The following is a 14,809-nucleotide window of genomic DNA, read 5'->3' as shown; positions in this document are numbered from 1 at the left end:
CCTCCCCTCCCTCCTTCCCTCCCTCCCCTCCTCCCCTCCCTCCCCTCCCTCCCTCCCTCCCTTCCCTCCCTCCCTCCTCCCCTCCCTCCTTCCTTCCCTCCTTCTTCCCTCCCCTCCTCACTTCCTTCCTCCCTCCCATCTAAATTATGAACCTGTGATAGACTACATTTAGCCCATGAACTATGGTGTAATGACATTGTCAACTGGGAAACAAGGAGAGACAGCAAGCCAAATGTGGAGAATTCGCTTAACTGGGGCAACCACAGACAAGAGAGAATATCAGAAGTTTAAGTCTCCCTGTTGACATTTATTCTTTTTTTTTCATTCAAAATATAAACATTTAAGGCACTGTACTAGGTGCTATTTTACGATTTCTGAGCAGCACATATTCTCCTTAGTGTAAACTTGAGACCAAGTTTTAAATGTTTAATAACCAGTGGGCATTGATGATGCCCTCCTTTTCTGTAGCAAAAAATTTATAGTAGCTGACTTTGGTCCATCACAAGTTGCTTTAAAGGGTAAAATACAAATCACACTTGGAAATCTCTTGACATTTACACAAACTCGAAACAGTTAGAAAATTCCACAAAAGAGCTGTGCATCTTGAACAACGTCCAAGTTGGTTTGATAGCACCATTGGGATTCTTAGAACCACAAGGCAGGGCGTGCAGAAGCTGACTTTGCTATTGCTCTTTCCTCCACAAGTTTCTTCCTCCCCAAGAGTTTTCAGACCCTGCCTCCCACTTTGGTTTTGGAGGGATAGAAGTCTGACCCAAATGGGGTTGGTCAGTGTCCAATGTCAGCTGATGATCCCCGGAGAAACTGCCTAATTATGAAATAGTTCTCCGGGGATTCAGATATCCCAGGATTGAGTCAAAACCCATGTCTCCTTGGAGCAAGCCCAAACTTTCATTATTATGACTTACAAGTGTTGTCTGGGGCCCTATCCCTCTTACTCTGGAAGGGTTTGCAAGGTACTATCTGTGGCTGAACTCAGATCTGATATGGATTCCCAAAAAGTGAAGAGAATTGGGCCTTTATAATTTAAGACTCTTCTAGGCTTGCAAGAATTCCCTGGACCTATTGTAGTTTATGGTTAGGTCTTTAGAACTTAATTAAATTGGATTCTGGAGTTGAGGCACATGGGCAGAGAAAGTATCCCTTAGTCTCCTCTTTAATTTAAAGAACATCCCTTTCATTTCTCTGTGGTAGGTCCACTCGGTTATCCCACTCCTGGGGTTAGCAGTAAAGTCTCAGAAAACTTCAGGAGGAAGGATGTGTGTGCATATTCCCAGCACATTTTACTTTATAGAACACATGACATTTAGAGAAAGTGAAGGGTAGAGCCATAGCACCATGAACATACTATATCTCATCAGAGGCTAAGCAGGGTTAATAGTGGGGGGGGGTAGATTTTTAACTGGGGAAAATAATTAGACTTTAAAGTAAAACTAAAAGGAAGGGAATTTCAGCCAACTAATTATGTCATCAGAATGTATGCGTTAGTTTTAGACTAAAGATGTTTTCCTTCAATTTTATTATTGACCTCTACTCAAGATTCCTTTGGTATCTCATTCATTTATTCAACATTACTTATTGAGAAATTATACTTTATCAGACAGAGATCTGAACTGCTGTTATACAACTTAAAGGGTTTTTAAGGGTGAGTGGAGGGAACAGAACAGACCAAGAAAGAAAAATGCAATAGTGTGTGAAATCTTATTATCCCCTCTTGATTTTAATAATTCACTTTTAATTTCATCACTTGAATGTCTCTCAGAAATCCTTCTGAAGAGGAAGTCAAGCCAGCTTCCTGGAATTCAACAAAACACCATTCTTGAGGGGAAAAGAAAACTTTGAACAATGGATATCTGTGGCCACAGCTCGTAGCAGTGCTCTGAAAGTACTAATTTGCTTTCAACCACACAACAAAGGCTGATTCGCCTCCTTTCCAGTTGATTCCATGGTTTGTTGGAGCTTTAAAAAACACATTACATAAATCCTTAGAAATCTTTTGTGAGGCTGAACTCGACATTTTTAAGCAGTGATCTTTTGCTCTCTTGACTCAAGGCACTGTAGCAAGCCCATCTTTACCAAACCCGGGTGCTGTGGAGAGCTGTTTCTGTCCAGGCAAGCACCAAACAAAAGCTTCCTCCTCCCGAGAGCTGATGTTTTATCTTTTCCCAACACAGTGTCACTGTTAGTGACTCATTTAGTACCAACTCCTTTCGAATGCAAAGCAACAAGATTTATAAGCTCCTCAACTTATGATGGGGTCACATCCCAATAAACCCGTCATAAATTGGAAATATTATTCAGTCAAAATGAATTTAGTGCACCATCCTATAAAACCTCATTGTTTAGCCGCACATGATGCTCTAGGATATTATGTGTTTACACCCAGGATCATGTGGCTGGTTGGGAGCTGTGGCTTGTTGCTGCTTCTGGCCAGCCTCGTGAGACAGTGTCACGTTGCGTAATACTAAGCTGAAAAAATGTTCAAGTTCAAAATTCAGATTGCAGTCTATTGAATGTGTCTTGCTTCCTCACCATAAAAAAAGTATAAAAAAACCTAAGTCTAACCATCATATGTAGAGGTGTGTGTGTGTGTGTGTGTGTGTGTGTGTGTGTGTGTACACACGCATGTGCACATGCACGTGCCTCTAATTGTTTAAAAATACAATCAACTCTTTTTATAGTCCTCTTCTGGACTCCTGAAATACAAAACTTGAGTTTGATATATCACCATTCCTAGCAATGAGTTAATATTTCTAATGTTCGTATTATTATTGCCGAGACATCTCTTCCTTTCTAAGCCTATACTGACAATATCAGGTATTTACCTGCCCTGCACCCTGACTCAAGAGCAAAAGAGTGGCAGTGTCTGGAGGAAGTAAGAGGTCATAGGCAGATGAACCAGGTAGGCAGATGATCAGTACACATCAATGTTCAGGGCCTGTGGTTCACAAGGCTTTAGACTATGAGAGATTGTGTAGTAAGCCTCACGGACCCTACAATGTAAGCACTCAATGAAATTGAGAAGCTATTTGTCTTCTCAGACTTTGAGAGAGGAAATCATGGCTTTTGCCAGTTCTGTGAGTTTAGTTGTTTTTTGATACTTTAATTGGTTGGTTGGTGATCTCTACTGGCCTACTTGCTTTCTGAGACTGTGTTCTTAAAAACACCATGCACCGGGGCAGAAACAGACAGCCCGTGTTGCTTTCCTGTGACTAGACCTCCTCTTTCCGGAATAGAAAAGACAGTGCAGAATTATGGCTGCAGATCCCAAATATGAGCACTTGAATGTGAACAGGACACAGAGGGCCTGATTGATAGGGCAAGGCAGGATGAAAGGGACCAGGAAGACTACAGGATATCCATTTGATGACTGGCTGTTACTGGGACAGACCACTGCTCACACTGTTCGTCTTCAGTAATGATGTGCTAAGGAGAGAACGTGTGTAGTGAAGTGAATGAAAAGATCAAAATGACAAACTTTTAGGTAAAACAGAGTTTAAAAAGTTTTTTTTTAAAAGAAGGGACTTTATGTATATAATCATCCAAGAATAATATGTTTACAACTTCAATGGCCTTGATTGTGTTAATAAAGCTATTATTCGTAAAGAAAATGAAAACTGTCCCATGTTGGAGGCAGGCCTTACTGCAACAATGCTTTGGAATGAGCGATATGACCAGTTATGCAAAGTATAAGAGGAGAATCAAGACCAGGGCACAGTGGTTCAGTGGGGCAGATGGAGCTGAGCTGGTCTGATCCTTCAGCATGCATACCACCCTGGACCAGGACCCATTGTTGGGCAGTGGGGTGATGCCTGATACATTGCACATGATGTTGTAGACATCCACCGATCTGATGGGAGCAGCTCTGAAGTTGGACTTGAAATCTAAAAGGCAAAAACAGACAAGCAGATAGTCAGGACTGATCACTCAGAAAAGGAAGGTTGACTCAAAGATGGAGAAATTCTGCTCAGGCTCTGGGAAAGTCAGCTCCATCGGTGCCTGTGGCTAAGTGACTTATAAATGAGGATTATAAATGTGGACGGCTATTGGTTGTGAAGGAACAAACCTGTTTCGGATTATTTGTTTATTATAAAGATGTGTCTCTGCCTAAGGAGTCTTCTGATTGGTTTAACAAAGAGCTATATAAATGACCAATAGCTAGGCAGGGAGGATAGGTGGAGTTTCTGGGGAGAGAGAGGAAGAGGAGGAGGAGGAGGAATCGAGGCACATAGGAGATGCTATTGAGACGCAAAACAAGTGGGACATGAAGAGTGGTAGAGAGGTAAAAGTCACATGGTAGATGTAGATTAAAAAAAGTATGGGTTAATTTAAGTTATGAGAGCTAGTGGGACAAGCCTAAGCTAAGGCCGAGCTTTCATGATTAATGATTTGGGAGCTGGTTGGCCAAGAAAAGTCTGTCTACATCCTTCTATGGGACATGGAGATGAGACTCTTCAAAAGGCAAATGAGCAGACAGAGTTCTTTGTGCCTAAGCTTCCTGCGCCTCTGCTGCAATGCAGACAGGCCAGCGAGGCTGCTCCATTTCTCTACAGCACTGGGGAGCCAGTGTGGTCAAAGAAGGTCAGCTATTTTGCTGGGCTCTTTGAAAACGTCATGGATATCTTCTAGATCTTCTAGCTAGCCAGGGGTAATACCTAGGGGGCTCTTCCAGAGCAGCCACCACAACTTGAGAATGTCTCTCTCTCCCTGCCATACCAAAGTCACAGTTCTATATGGCCCGTGAAGCTGTATAGTCTCCTGGCGACTGATAGCTCACCAGCAATGGCAATGTTGTTCTCAATATATTTAGAGAATTAACTGAACATTGCTTGGGAGCCTTTCGGGAACAGACGAAATAATTTAGCTATAGGGAATATGAGCAAACTGGTATCGGAGTTGAGATTCCATGGAAGACCTCAAGTGACCTATGGGGGTCATGGCATTGTGCCTCTACCCAGATCCTGTGCCAGCTGAGGGCATTAGTGTGTAAATCAGAGGCTGGTCATGCACAGTCCTTTCTCCAGGTGGCTTTCTAACCAATTGGAGTTACTTCCCTGTGGGACAGAAAATGAATATGGAGCCCTTTTCCTTTAGACCCGTGGTTCTCAACCTTCCTAATGCTGCGACCCTTTAATACAGTCCCTCATGTTGTGGTGAACCCGGACCATAAAATTATTTTGTTTTGCTACTTTATAACTATAATTTTGCTACTGTTATGAATCATAATGTAAATATGATTTTTTCCTATGTGCTTTCTTATGGTCTTAGATGACCCCTGTGAAAGGGTTATTCAACCCATAGGTTGAAAACCACTGCTTTAGATAGTGACAATCTGAATACAACATAGACAAGCAATTTTTTTTTTTTTAGGCCCCAAACAAAATATCTAGCAAAATATCCCAAGCAACGTTAAGGCTGAGTTCAGAGTTGAGTTTTGATCCATCAACAGAGGCCTGTGCTTTTAATGTCCATCTTAGAGGTTTCAAGAAGGGACAGAGAACTTGAGAGGTGGCAAGTCAGGCTCTCTATCTCAGAAAACAATCAGTTCACGTGTTCTGCTAAAGTGGTCAGATCTACTTAATTTTAAAAGACGCAAGCAAAGCATGGGAAAGTATCTTCTGGAAGCACAGTACTGACACCCATTCTCTTCCTGGAATTGTAACTATGGAAGAAAGTTAGAGACAGATGCCCCTGGCACCCAGTGTGTGAGATCTAGAGCAGCTCTTCAAGAAATGGGTTTTCAACTTTGGAGAATTAAAGTTGAATTCAGTGTGAGGAAGCACCAGCACTCTACAGGGCGTGGGAAATGGCACCTAAATCATAATGCCAGATACAACAACCATTATTATTAATAAATAAATAAAGTAAGTGGTATCAAGAAAAAAATTAGGGTTGAAAATATTCACCTTATAAATGCCTTAGAGGGCTCATTTAGAGGTCTGAAATTGCTTTAAAGTATAAAAAAACTAGTTTTAAAAAATGAGAACATGGCTATGTGGGAATATACAAAGGAGGGGTCTCTCAATGTCAAGGCAAATTATGTAACTGGATGAGGGTGGATGGTGGTGACATAGTATCATCACATGAACCCACCACAACCTAATGGATCAATGGAAAGACTGTCCAAGGATTATGATCCCAACTTTGCCTTGTCCTCCTGACTTGCCATGTGACCTGGATGTGAAGGTCACACTGCTCATCACATGAGGCCAGATCATCATCTGGCGGTGGGGTGGTGCAAGGTATCCTTCTTTGATCTTTCAAAAATCCGAGTTTCAGAGAGAGAGAGAGAGAGAGAGAGAGAGAGAGAGAGAGAGAGAGAAGATGAAGTTCTGACATACACCCTCGAGAGGATGCTCATATTTGAAGTATGATTGAAAACTCGAAATTGTGTCCCATGCCTATGCCTGTCCAGAAGGAGGACACAAGACCTCTCTCTGATCTAGTTCATGGCTTTCTCTTCTCAACACATGGAATTCTGAGCTCAAGTAAAAAGAATGCAAACTTTTAGAAAACTCCCCAGGAGATGAACAATACCTAGTCTGATTTGGAAGGCTTCCACCAAGTCCCACTAGCTCAAGATGACATTTTGAACCTAGATCGGGATCTAAGTTATTCCCACAAGCATACACATGGCTTTGGGTATTAAAATTCATCTATTGAAAAGAGAAGGCCCTGTAGGCTCATGCTGTGCCCTGCCACCTTCTACCTTTGGCTGTAGCTCTGAGAGAGGTTTGCTGGCTTGTGACCACTCGCTGATTCCTGCCCCTGTCATTCCCTACTGAATACAGAGTTCTCCAGAACCAGATTAGGTAGTCAGTTGAAATTAGAAAATGGGATTGACCACATAGAGGCTATCTTCAGAATTATTTTCCTTTCTCTCTGCTATCCAGACTCACTGGCTTGGAAGGCTGGTATCTGGGCAGCCGCAATGATGCCCAGCCCTCCTCCCTAAGTGAGAAGCACGACGAAGCAGGAAGTATGCACCTTTATCTGCAAGTGCGGCAAGATAGCTATTAAAGGGCTCTCTCTTAAATTTCCTTCCGAGTAAACAGTCGGTGTGTAAAGCTGTTTAATCTTTCATGAGAACTGGAGCCTGGAATAATGTGATGGTTTGTGAGAGGCTCTCAAGGAAACATTTTTGCAATTAGCCCAGTCCATTTTCATCAGGGGTTGTCTTTCTGTCTGTAAAATGCCGAGGGCTTTCCATTGGAAAGGAGCTGATGACAGAGGCTTCTGTTAATGGACAAAACATCCCTGGTGAATTTAACTCTAAGTCAGAGCAGTGCTGGGTATTTCATTTAGAACTTTTGATGCAGGGGCTGGATTGGCTTATGGTTTAAAACACACACGAGACTTGCTCATACACAGTCCCACAGACAACTGTTCAGCATTCTTGACCTTTCTTCCCTCTTCTGGGAAAGAAAGTGCTGATATTTTTTGACTGAAAATCCTGATGATTGACATTCTCCCAAATGAAGGCCATGACCTTGGAATGTCTTCTTTCTGATCTACAACAGACCTCAACATAGTCCTAAAAGCTCCATTCTTAATTCCTCTTGCATTGAGGCTCTGCAAGGCCTAGGCTTGGCCAACAGGGAGCTCTCCTAACTTTCACCGGCCAATGGCCCCGCACTCAGACATCCTCTGGTCCCTTGGACCTGTGTTAGGAACTCAGCCAGTGCTCTACACACGTTTGCTGTCACTGATTCTGATGCTGACTTTGGGAGGTGAGAATCCTATGTGGGGTTAACTGCGGCTCACCACTACTGTTTCTCAGCCAAGCTCAGGCTCTTAACTGCACTTTTGTGGTGGTGTAATCGAGACAGACAAAGCACAGAGAGTGAATTGACGTGGCCGGTCTCTCTCGCTCCTCCGATGAGAAGAGCAGAACTCACAGGTAGAGAACATACGATTGGAAGTGCATCGTGGACTTTCTTGAGTGGAAGCAGAAATATGCCTTTGGAATACAGATGTCAGGGGGAGAATGTTTAATAGAGGACTGGAGAGTAGTGGAAAGGACAGCTGTGAACTGGTCACCTGACGCCTGAGAGTCCTCGGAGTGAGTGACTACCCTTTCCTCCCTCACCCCTTGATGTCTCTCTTGGATGCTATGTTTAGCAGTGTGCCCAGTAGACTACTTGGTAAAATTTTCCAGTGTCCAGATTCACAATGCCCTATCAGTTAAGTCAAGTGACCAAAGAGGCTCTCTTCATCTGTCCTTTCTTCCAGACCTTTGGAATATAATTGACCAAGGAAAGACCAGCAAATGTACTTTTATAAATATCTCTCGTCATTCTGGCTCATTCTCAGAGTCAATCTCAAGGTCATTTCTGAGCTGCCCTTAAATACATCCTAGTTTATAGTTGGACTCTAAATGGACCCCACAGGGGTGGATATTCTAGACAAAGCACGGCTATTTAAGAGCCAGAGTCCAGGAAGCAATAGCGTCAACCTTGAGACTCACAGCTGTCAGCAAACTGGTGTTTGATAAGCCTTTCTGGACATCAGATAGCTGTAAAATAACGTCTTGATGAATTAAGTAAAAAATGAATCATAGACATGTGGAACACATTTTCGGCACCACACTCAGGATTTAAAATTTACAAGGAAAAGTATTTGGCCACAATTGCCAAACCAAAAAAGAATCTGAAAGGAAGCCCGCCAAAGATGCTTCATGGAGAGCGGCTGGATCTGCTTAGCTTGGCCCATAAAGAGGGTCCATAAAGGAACTGCTCCAGCTTTGTACGAGTGTGGTTAGTCCCTGTTAGAGCTGCTTCCTTGGAATGCTGCCTACCAGTATGCCGTCATCCCCTTGCCTACCAGGTCCGAAGGCCAGGAAGATGCCTCTCATGTCCATGAGTTCATTGTCGTATCCGTGCCATCCACGCTGCCAGCCTCCCTTCTTGCCAGTGCTGTTCATCCAGAACGGAAGCACCTCTCGATTCTGAAATCAAGAGAGGCAGTGATAGTATATTGTTCCTGGACAATTGCAATCAGTGGGCAAACGGATCCCAGTGTGGAGATTTCCTTATCAGTATCCCTGAGACTGGGGTCATCCAGCTTCAGCTAGACCACTTTCTACCTCAGGTAGCTCCGACTCTTAACAGCAGCCTCCTAAATTCCTGAACATCTCTGGCTAAGGAGGTATTTTCTTACCCAGAGATGAACCACATTGTGTAATGAGGTTGGGGACCACTAAACACAGCATGTTAGATATAGAAGGGATGTTAGAACATGTCTGTGGTCTAAAAGCCAATTTGCTCTTTATCCCGGGTTCCTGCCAGAGAGCTCCTAAAATCCCTTGGAATTTCCTGGATGATAAGAGGGGCTTTTGTTATCCCTAAGGAGCCCCTTCTTCCCATACCAGGCTCTATGCGGAGATGGCCACTGGGCTGGGGGTCTAGGTAGCCTCAGGAGGGGCCGGTCACCTAAGGAACAAACCTCCGGATTAGAAGGTTTGCATGTTCGTTCCTGTTCCCCAGCCACTGGAGAGAGTGAGGTTGTTGGCTTTCGAGTCCTGTCATATAACCAATACAATATCTCATGCCCGCAAAATGACACCCAGAGTCAACCATGCCAAACACAATTCAGACACCTTCCAAAGAATGAAAGCTGTGTGCCCCTCACTTCCTTCTCGCCCGGATGTGTCTGCTTGGCTGTTCTCAAGTTGTGTCCTTCAAAGCAAAATTATAATCACAAGTGTAGCACTTCCCTGAGTCTTAGGATCCGTTCTGATGAACTGAAGTCAGATGGTGGGAACCCTAGCCAAATCAGGCATAAGTGGTGGTAGCTTGGGGACCCAGGGCTTGTACCTGGCAGGTGAGTGGAGTCTTACCGGACTGAACTCCTTAAGCCTGTGACGTCTGTTCTAACTCCATGCACTACTGTGGGGATAAAACTGAATGTTCAGGTACTGAGATGTTGAACGGTTGCTGGAAAATATGAGGTGTATAGAGTCACCTCATTTTGTAGCGAAGCAACCAGGACCCCAAGGGCTCCTTTAGCCCCTCCAGTGCCCCTTCCACAACACACACAACAGTCTTGTTCCAGTTCCACACTCAGGGACAACATCATACTCATTCTCCCCTGCTCCCTGTATTTAGCCATTTGAAGATGGCTCCCAAAGTCCTCTTCCCTAGGCCTCCTGTATCTCCACTTCCCTCAGCTACTCTCCACCTGGGGAAGGGTGTCAGGGCCACCATTTCCCTGTCATTTTCTTGGGCTCCAGAGGCCCAGTTGTGGTGAGAAGGAGCTTAAAGTTTTTGTGGGTCCCGAACAGCTCACAGCCTGTCAAACACAACCCTAGCTCTTTGTTGTAGACAGACCATGTGCTCCTAACAGTTCTGTGATCTTCCTGATGAGCGGAATTCAGCATCGCAAGTATCTCAAATGCAGGAGCAGAATCAGAACAGCACAATTGCCAGCCGTTTCCAGGGTAAGCCTCAAAGCTAACACTGGTATCGTGTATTTACTGAGTCATCCAGCAGACCCAGGGGCTGACCGTGGTGTTTACAATCATCACAACATCCTACTGTGGACAATCCCACCTTTTTTTTTGGCACAGAGAGGTTAAATGAAAGTCTCAGCGTCACACAGCTAATAAGAGGTAGGGTCATAACTGGAATTCAAGTCTGTCTGTCAGTCATCATATGCATTCTACCAACCCAAAGCCACAGCGTTCCTGGTAAAACCGGACCATGAACTGTCTTCTCCTGTCCTGGGTCTTTACCCACCACATGGGGCAGAGAGAGGAGAGTTTGGACTTGGATTGAGTATGGAGTTGGAGTTAGTTTTCTGTTATCCAGTTCTCTGGCACCAAGTCGAAACTGTGTCACATCTTTGAACTTCACTCTCGCTGTTGGATGTAGGGATGCTCAACGCTCACCTTGTGGAGTTGGGGAGGCTGAGCTGACTATGTGTTAAGAACTTGGCACACAGTAAGTGCTCAACAAATGGCTGGTCTGGTCACCAGATGCCACCAGCTGTGGGGCAAGGCATTCTGGTTGCGAGGTTGAGGTCTCTCTGCTTATTTAAACACAGCACACTGCATACTCCTCTGCTCTCACCCCATAAATCGCTCCTGAGCTTTTCTGCTTTCTAAAGGACACTTTTTCACAGACTCTGTTTCCGGGCTTTCCATCATGCCTCAGTCCTCCTCCTCCAGCGGCAGCTTGTAGTTCTGCACGGACATACTTTAACTGCACTGCTAACTTTTCGTACTGCCTTTTGTTTTTTGGTTTTTAGCTGGCTGTAGTGAGGAGCACAACACAGTCCAATTTAGCTTCATCAGCTAACTTAATCTGTTGCTTTTCCCACTTTCTGTCTTCAAGGCAACAAGGCTGGAAGTCCTAAGTGGAACGATTTGATTCTTCAAATCTCACTTGTGATGGGCCCTGTAGTAGGTCTGTTCCCCATAGCCAAGGGGAAAATGGACAGCCTAACTTAAAAACTACAGTCTACAAGGCTACCATTTCTCACTGCACAAATAAATACAACGATAATCTTAGTCCTTAAGGTAATTGGGGAATTGTCCAATCACCAATAAATCACAGTTGTTTATTAAAGTGACAATTACCCCAAAGAGGGGGAAAAAAACAAAAAACTATTTTTACAGATATAAATAATAATAATGAACTGGTCATGTAAGGAGGGACTAATCCTTTTAAACTAAAGAGGTGGCCCAGGTGATATGTAAACACACCTTTAATTTTAAAATAATGGCTTCTGGCATCTTAGCATTGTTCCTGCATCCTCTTCTCACGGCACACACATGGAATTATGCAGGGAGAAGGAAAATTCTAGCTTTGGGGGTCTTCCGGCTGCTGATTGAGAAACTGACCTTATCCGTACCCCTACCATGGACTGCCACACAGTGCCACCTAGTGACATGCTGGCGAGGTATCCAGGCCACCTAGATCTGGCCAAAGGTGAGAAACGTATGTGTGTGTGTGTGTGTGTGTGTGTGTGTGTTGTCCGTCCTGTCCGTCCGTCCGTCCGTCTGTCTGTCTGCGTTGCACATGGCTGCAGGAGAGGGGGGCCACAATGAGGAGGCTGTAACGAGAAGCCAATCAAAAGGAGCAGATATCCCACAGCTTCTCCTCCATGACAGGACCTGGGGGACATCGGTGGTGCCAGGCCTGACCCCAAGGAGGCTCTGAGATGGGAGGGGCTTTTACACTGCTCGTCTCACGTGGGACAAGACCAGAGGAAAGCGACTGCCAGCCAGAGTGCACAGTCACAGGGCTTTCTACGCTCACCTTGGGGTGTGGCAACCCAGGACTGTCACCAGCCATCCCAGTGTGCTGCCACGGGGACTTGAGAGATTCAAGATTTCAGTTTTAAAACTGGACTCCTCCCCCACCCCCTCACCCCAGGCAAACCAGAGCAAGTTGGTGGCGCCGCATTTAACACTACATGTAGAATTCAATGATCATCATACTGCGTGCTCTTTCGGGCACTTCTGGTGCCTCCCAAGCCCCTACCATGTACATGGGCTGGTACAATGGACAAGAAGGCTCCCATTCAACATTCTGATCATTTCCAAAGGGAAGGATCTAGAACTTGGCAGCACTATACAAGGGAACCCTGGGAAAAATGGGTGAGGGTTTTGGATTTGGACTTGGCTTCTTCCATTGCTGCGTGTACTCTGTTTCCAGCCTACCACCAAGACCCCTATGATGCGCTAGACTTGAATTTGGGGTGCCAGAGGAAAAATGATAAGAGTTGCAGTTTCTAGACAGGGCTTAGTTTCAACCAAACTTGGCATTAATAAGGAAAAGTGGCGTTCAAGTCAGAACCAGTAGGTGAGGTTTGTTCAGGCCTTGCTGGGGGCTGTTACTTTACACTCCGTGGTGTTAATCTGCAGTGAACTGGAAGAATAGCTAGAGATGTCTGGTTGGGAGTAAGAGTGGAGGTGGGAGGGGATGAGGAAGGATGGGAAGAAGGAGGAAGCAGCCTGAGCAAGCGTGGATTTGTTATTTTTTGTTTGCACACAAGCAGGAGTCTTGTTCTATTGGCTCCTTTTACTCGCTCACCATTGGGGTTTTGGAGTACTTTAAGATGTCTGGTTCTCACCCATTTGCTCCCATGTCTCCTGAAGACATGTGCCGGGAAGAGCACGCAGTATGATGATCATTGAATTCTACATGCAGTGTTAAATGCGGCGCCACCAACTTGCTCTGGTTTGCCCGGGGTGAGGGGAGGGGAGGGAGTCCAGTTTTAAAACTGAAATCTTGAATTTCTCAAGTTCAAGTTCCCGTGGCAGCACACTGGGATGGCTGGTGACCGTTCTGGGTTGCCACACCCCAGGTGAGCATAGAAAGATTGCTGAATCTCAGGGAAACATACCCCTGAGGGGTCAGGGAGGCAGAGGGCAAGCAGCTGAGAAAGAGAGATGTGAGGCCTGAGAGAGATGTCCTGCCCTGAGTCAGAGTAATGACTTCTCGTGATGTGGACATGTGACTGGGATGGATGCTCTCTGGCGGGGGCCTGTAGTGTGGCCTCCCTGTGTCCTCCTCCTGGTTGATGCCTTTCTTCCCATGGAGGCCACAGCTGTGTTGGCCAACTTTAGAAGGGAGCACTCACTCTTCATGCTGGCGGCTCAGAAGCCAGGCTGGGCATAGACTGCCCTGGGCATGTCCTATGTTCCACTCTTGGATGCTTGCCTTCTGTAGGTCTGGGCACACCAGGGTTTGATCTGACCCATATTGGAGCATGGAAACCCCTGAAAGGCATTCACCCAGCATCATTGAACGGTCATTCATTATTTACTGAAGACAGGCTTTGTTTTAACTCCCTGCCATCCATCCCAAGGTGTTTTCATGTGTTTTCCATGTGACTCTGGGTGCAGCTTGAGAAGCCCTTCCAAGAAAGGCCACAGAGCTTCAGGCGTGGCATAATCAAGGATAAAGTTGGCTGGGACTCGGTGGAATAGCTGGGCCATCGGCTTTCTCTAACTGGGCTCTGCTCTCCTTGGCTGGGGCCCGAGGAGTACCGGTTGCTGGCTGTTAAACATCTTTCCTCTTGCACCACTGCTGTAAATTTGGATTCGGATCTGGAGTATCCCCAGAGGCCCGTGTGTTAAAGGCTTGATCTCCAGCCAGTGGTACCGTGGGCAAGCGACACAACCTTTAAGAGCTGGGCTCTGGGGAGAGGAAGTTAGATCATTGGAAGAGTGCCTTGGAAAGCAATATTTGGACCTTGGCCCCTTCCTTCTCTCTTTGCTTCAAAAGAACCAAAAAGTGACTGGCTCTCCTCTGCCATATGCTCCCACATGGTGTGATGTGTTGGCTCCAAACAGGATCGATGAATCATGGAACCATGAGCAAAAGTAAATCTTTTTGTCTTTTGTAGTTGGTTAACTCGGTTAGTTTGTCACAGTAACAGGAAGCAGACTAACAAAACCACTAAGAGTATAAATCTTTTTCCCCCTCAAGTTATTTCCAAAAATCTTGGTGTAGATTCTAGAAATTAAATTAAAATAAGTGAAATGTGAAGCATTTGAGGTGCATTAGAACAATAATAAAAATTCAACATGCCGTCAACATTCCTAGGTCATGCTTTTCACAAGAGCCTTCCTCTTCCTAAAAGAGAGGGAAACTACAGTTATGTAGTGTCATCTCAGAAGGAGAAGGAAGAGCAACAATGTCCCAGTCCCTGGATGCACTGCTGAAAATGTCCATGAGCCACAGTGTGTTGAGTCTTGGATCTGTGCTAGGGTTAAGAAGGAGTTGTACCTTCTCCTATTATCCATGTGTTCTGTAGCAATCGCCTCCAACTCAAAGCATTT

The 14,809-nt window shown here is 45.1% G+C and overlaps 1 protein-coding gene across 2 annotated transcripts in view; it reads right to left on the bottom strand.

Annotated features, from left to right (window-relative positions):
* Positions 1–286: 286 nt before the first annotated feature.
* Positions 287–14,809, bottom strand: part of Enpp6 (ectonucleotide pyrophosphatase/phosphodiesterase 6) — a 99,053-nt gene continuing 84,530 nt past the window's right edge. For both annotated transcript variants that reach the window (XM_028857672.2, XM_037211731.1), the window contains exons 7-8: positions 8,842–8,965; positions 287–3,902 (exon numbers count right to left, since the gene is read on the bottom strand). In XM_028857672.2, the coding sequence (XP_028713505.1) occupies positions 3,697–3,902; positions 8,842–8,965 (330 nt within the window). In that variant the 3' untranslated portion in view covers positions 287–3,696. The remainder of the gene's footprint in view (positions 3,903–8,841; positions 8,966–14,809) is intronic.

The sequence above is a fragment of the Peromyscus leucopus genome, chromosome 17, assembly GCF_004664715.2.
Source record: "Peromyscus leucopus breed LL Stock chromosome 17, UCI_PerLeu_2.1, whole genome shotgun sequence".
Lineage (NCBI taxonomy): Eukaryota > Metazoa > Chordata > Mammalia > Rodentia > Cricetidae > Peromyscus > Peromyscus leucopus.
This window is presented reverse-complemented; position numbering and strand designations above follow the sequence as displayed.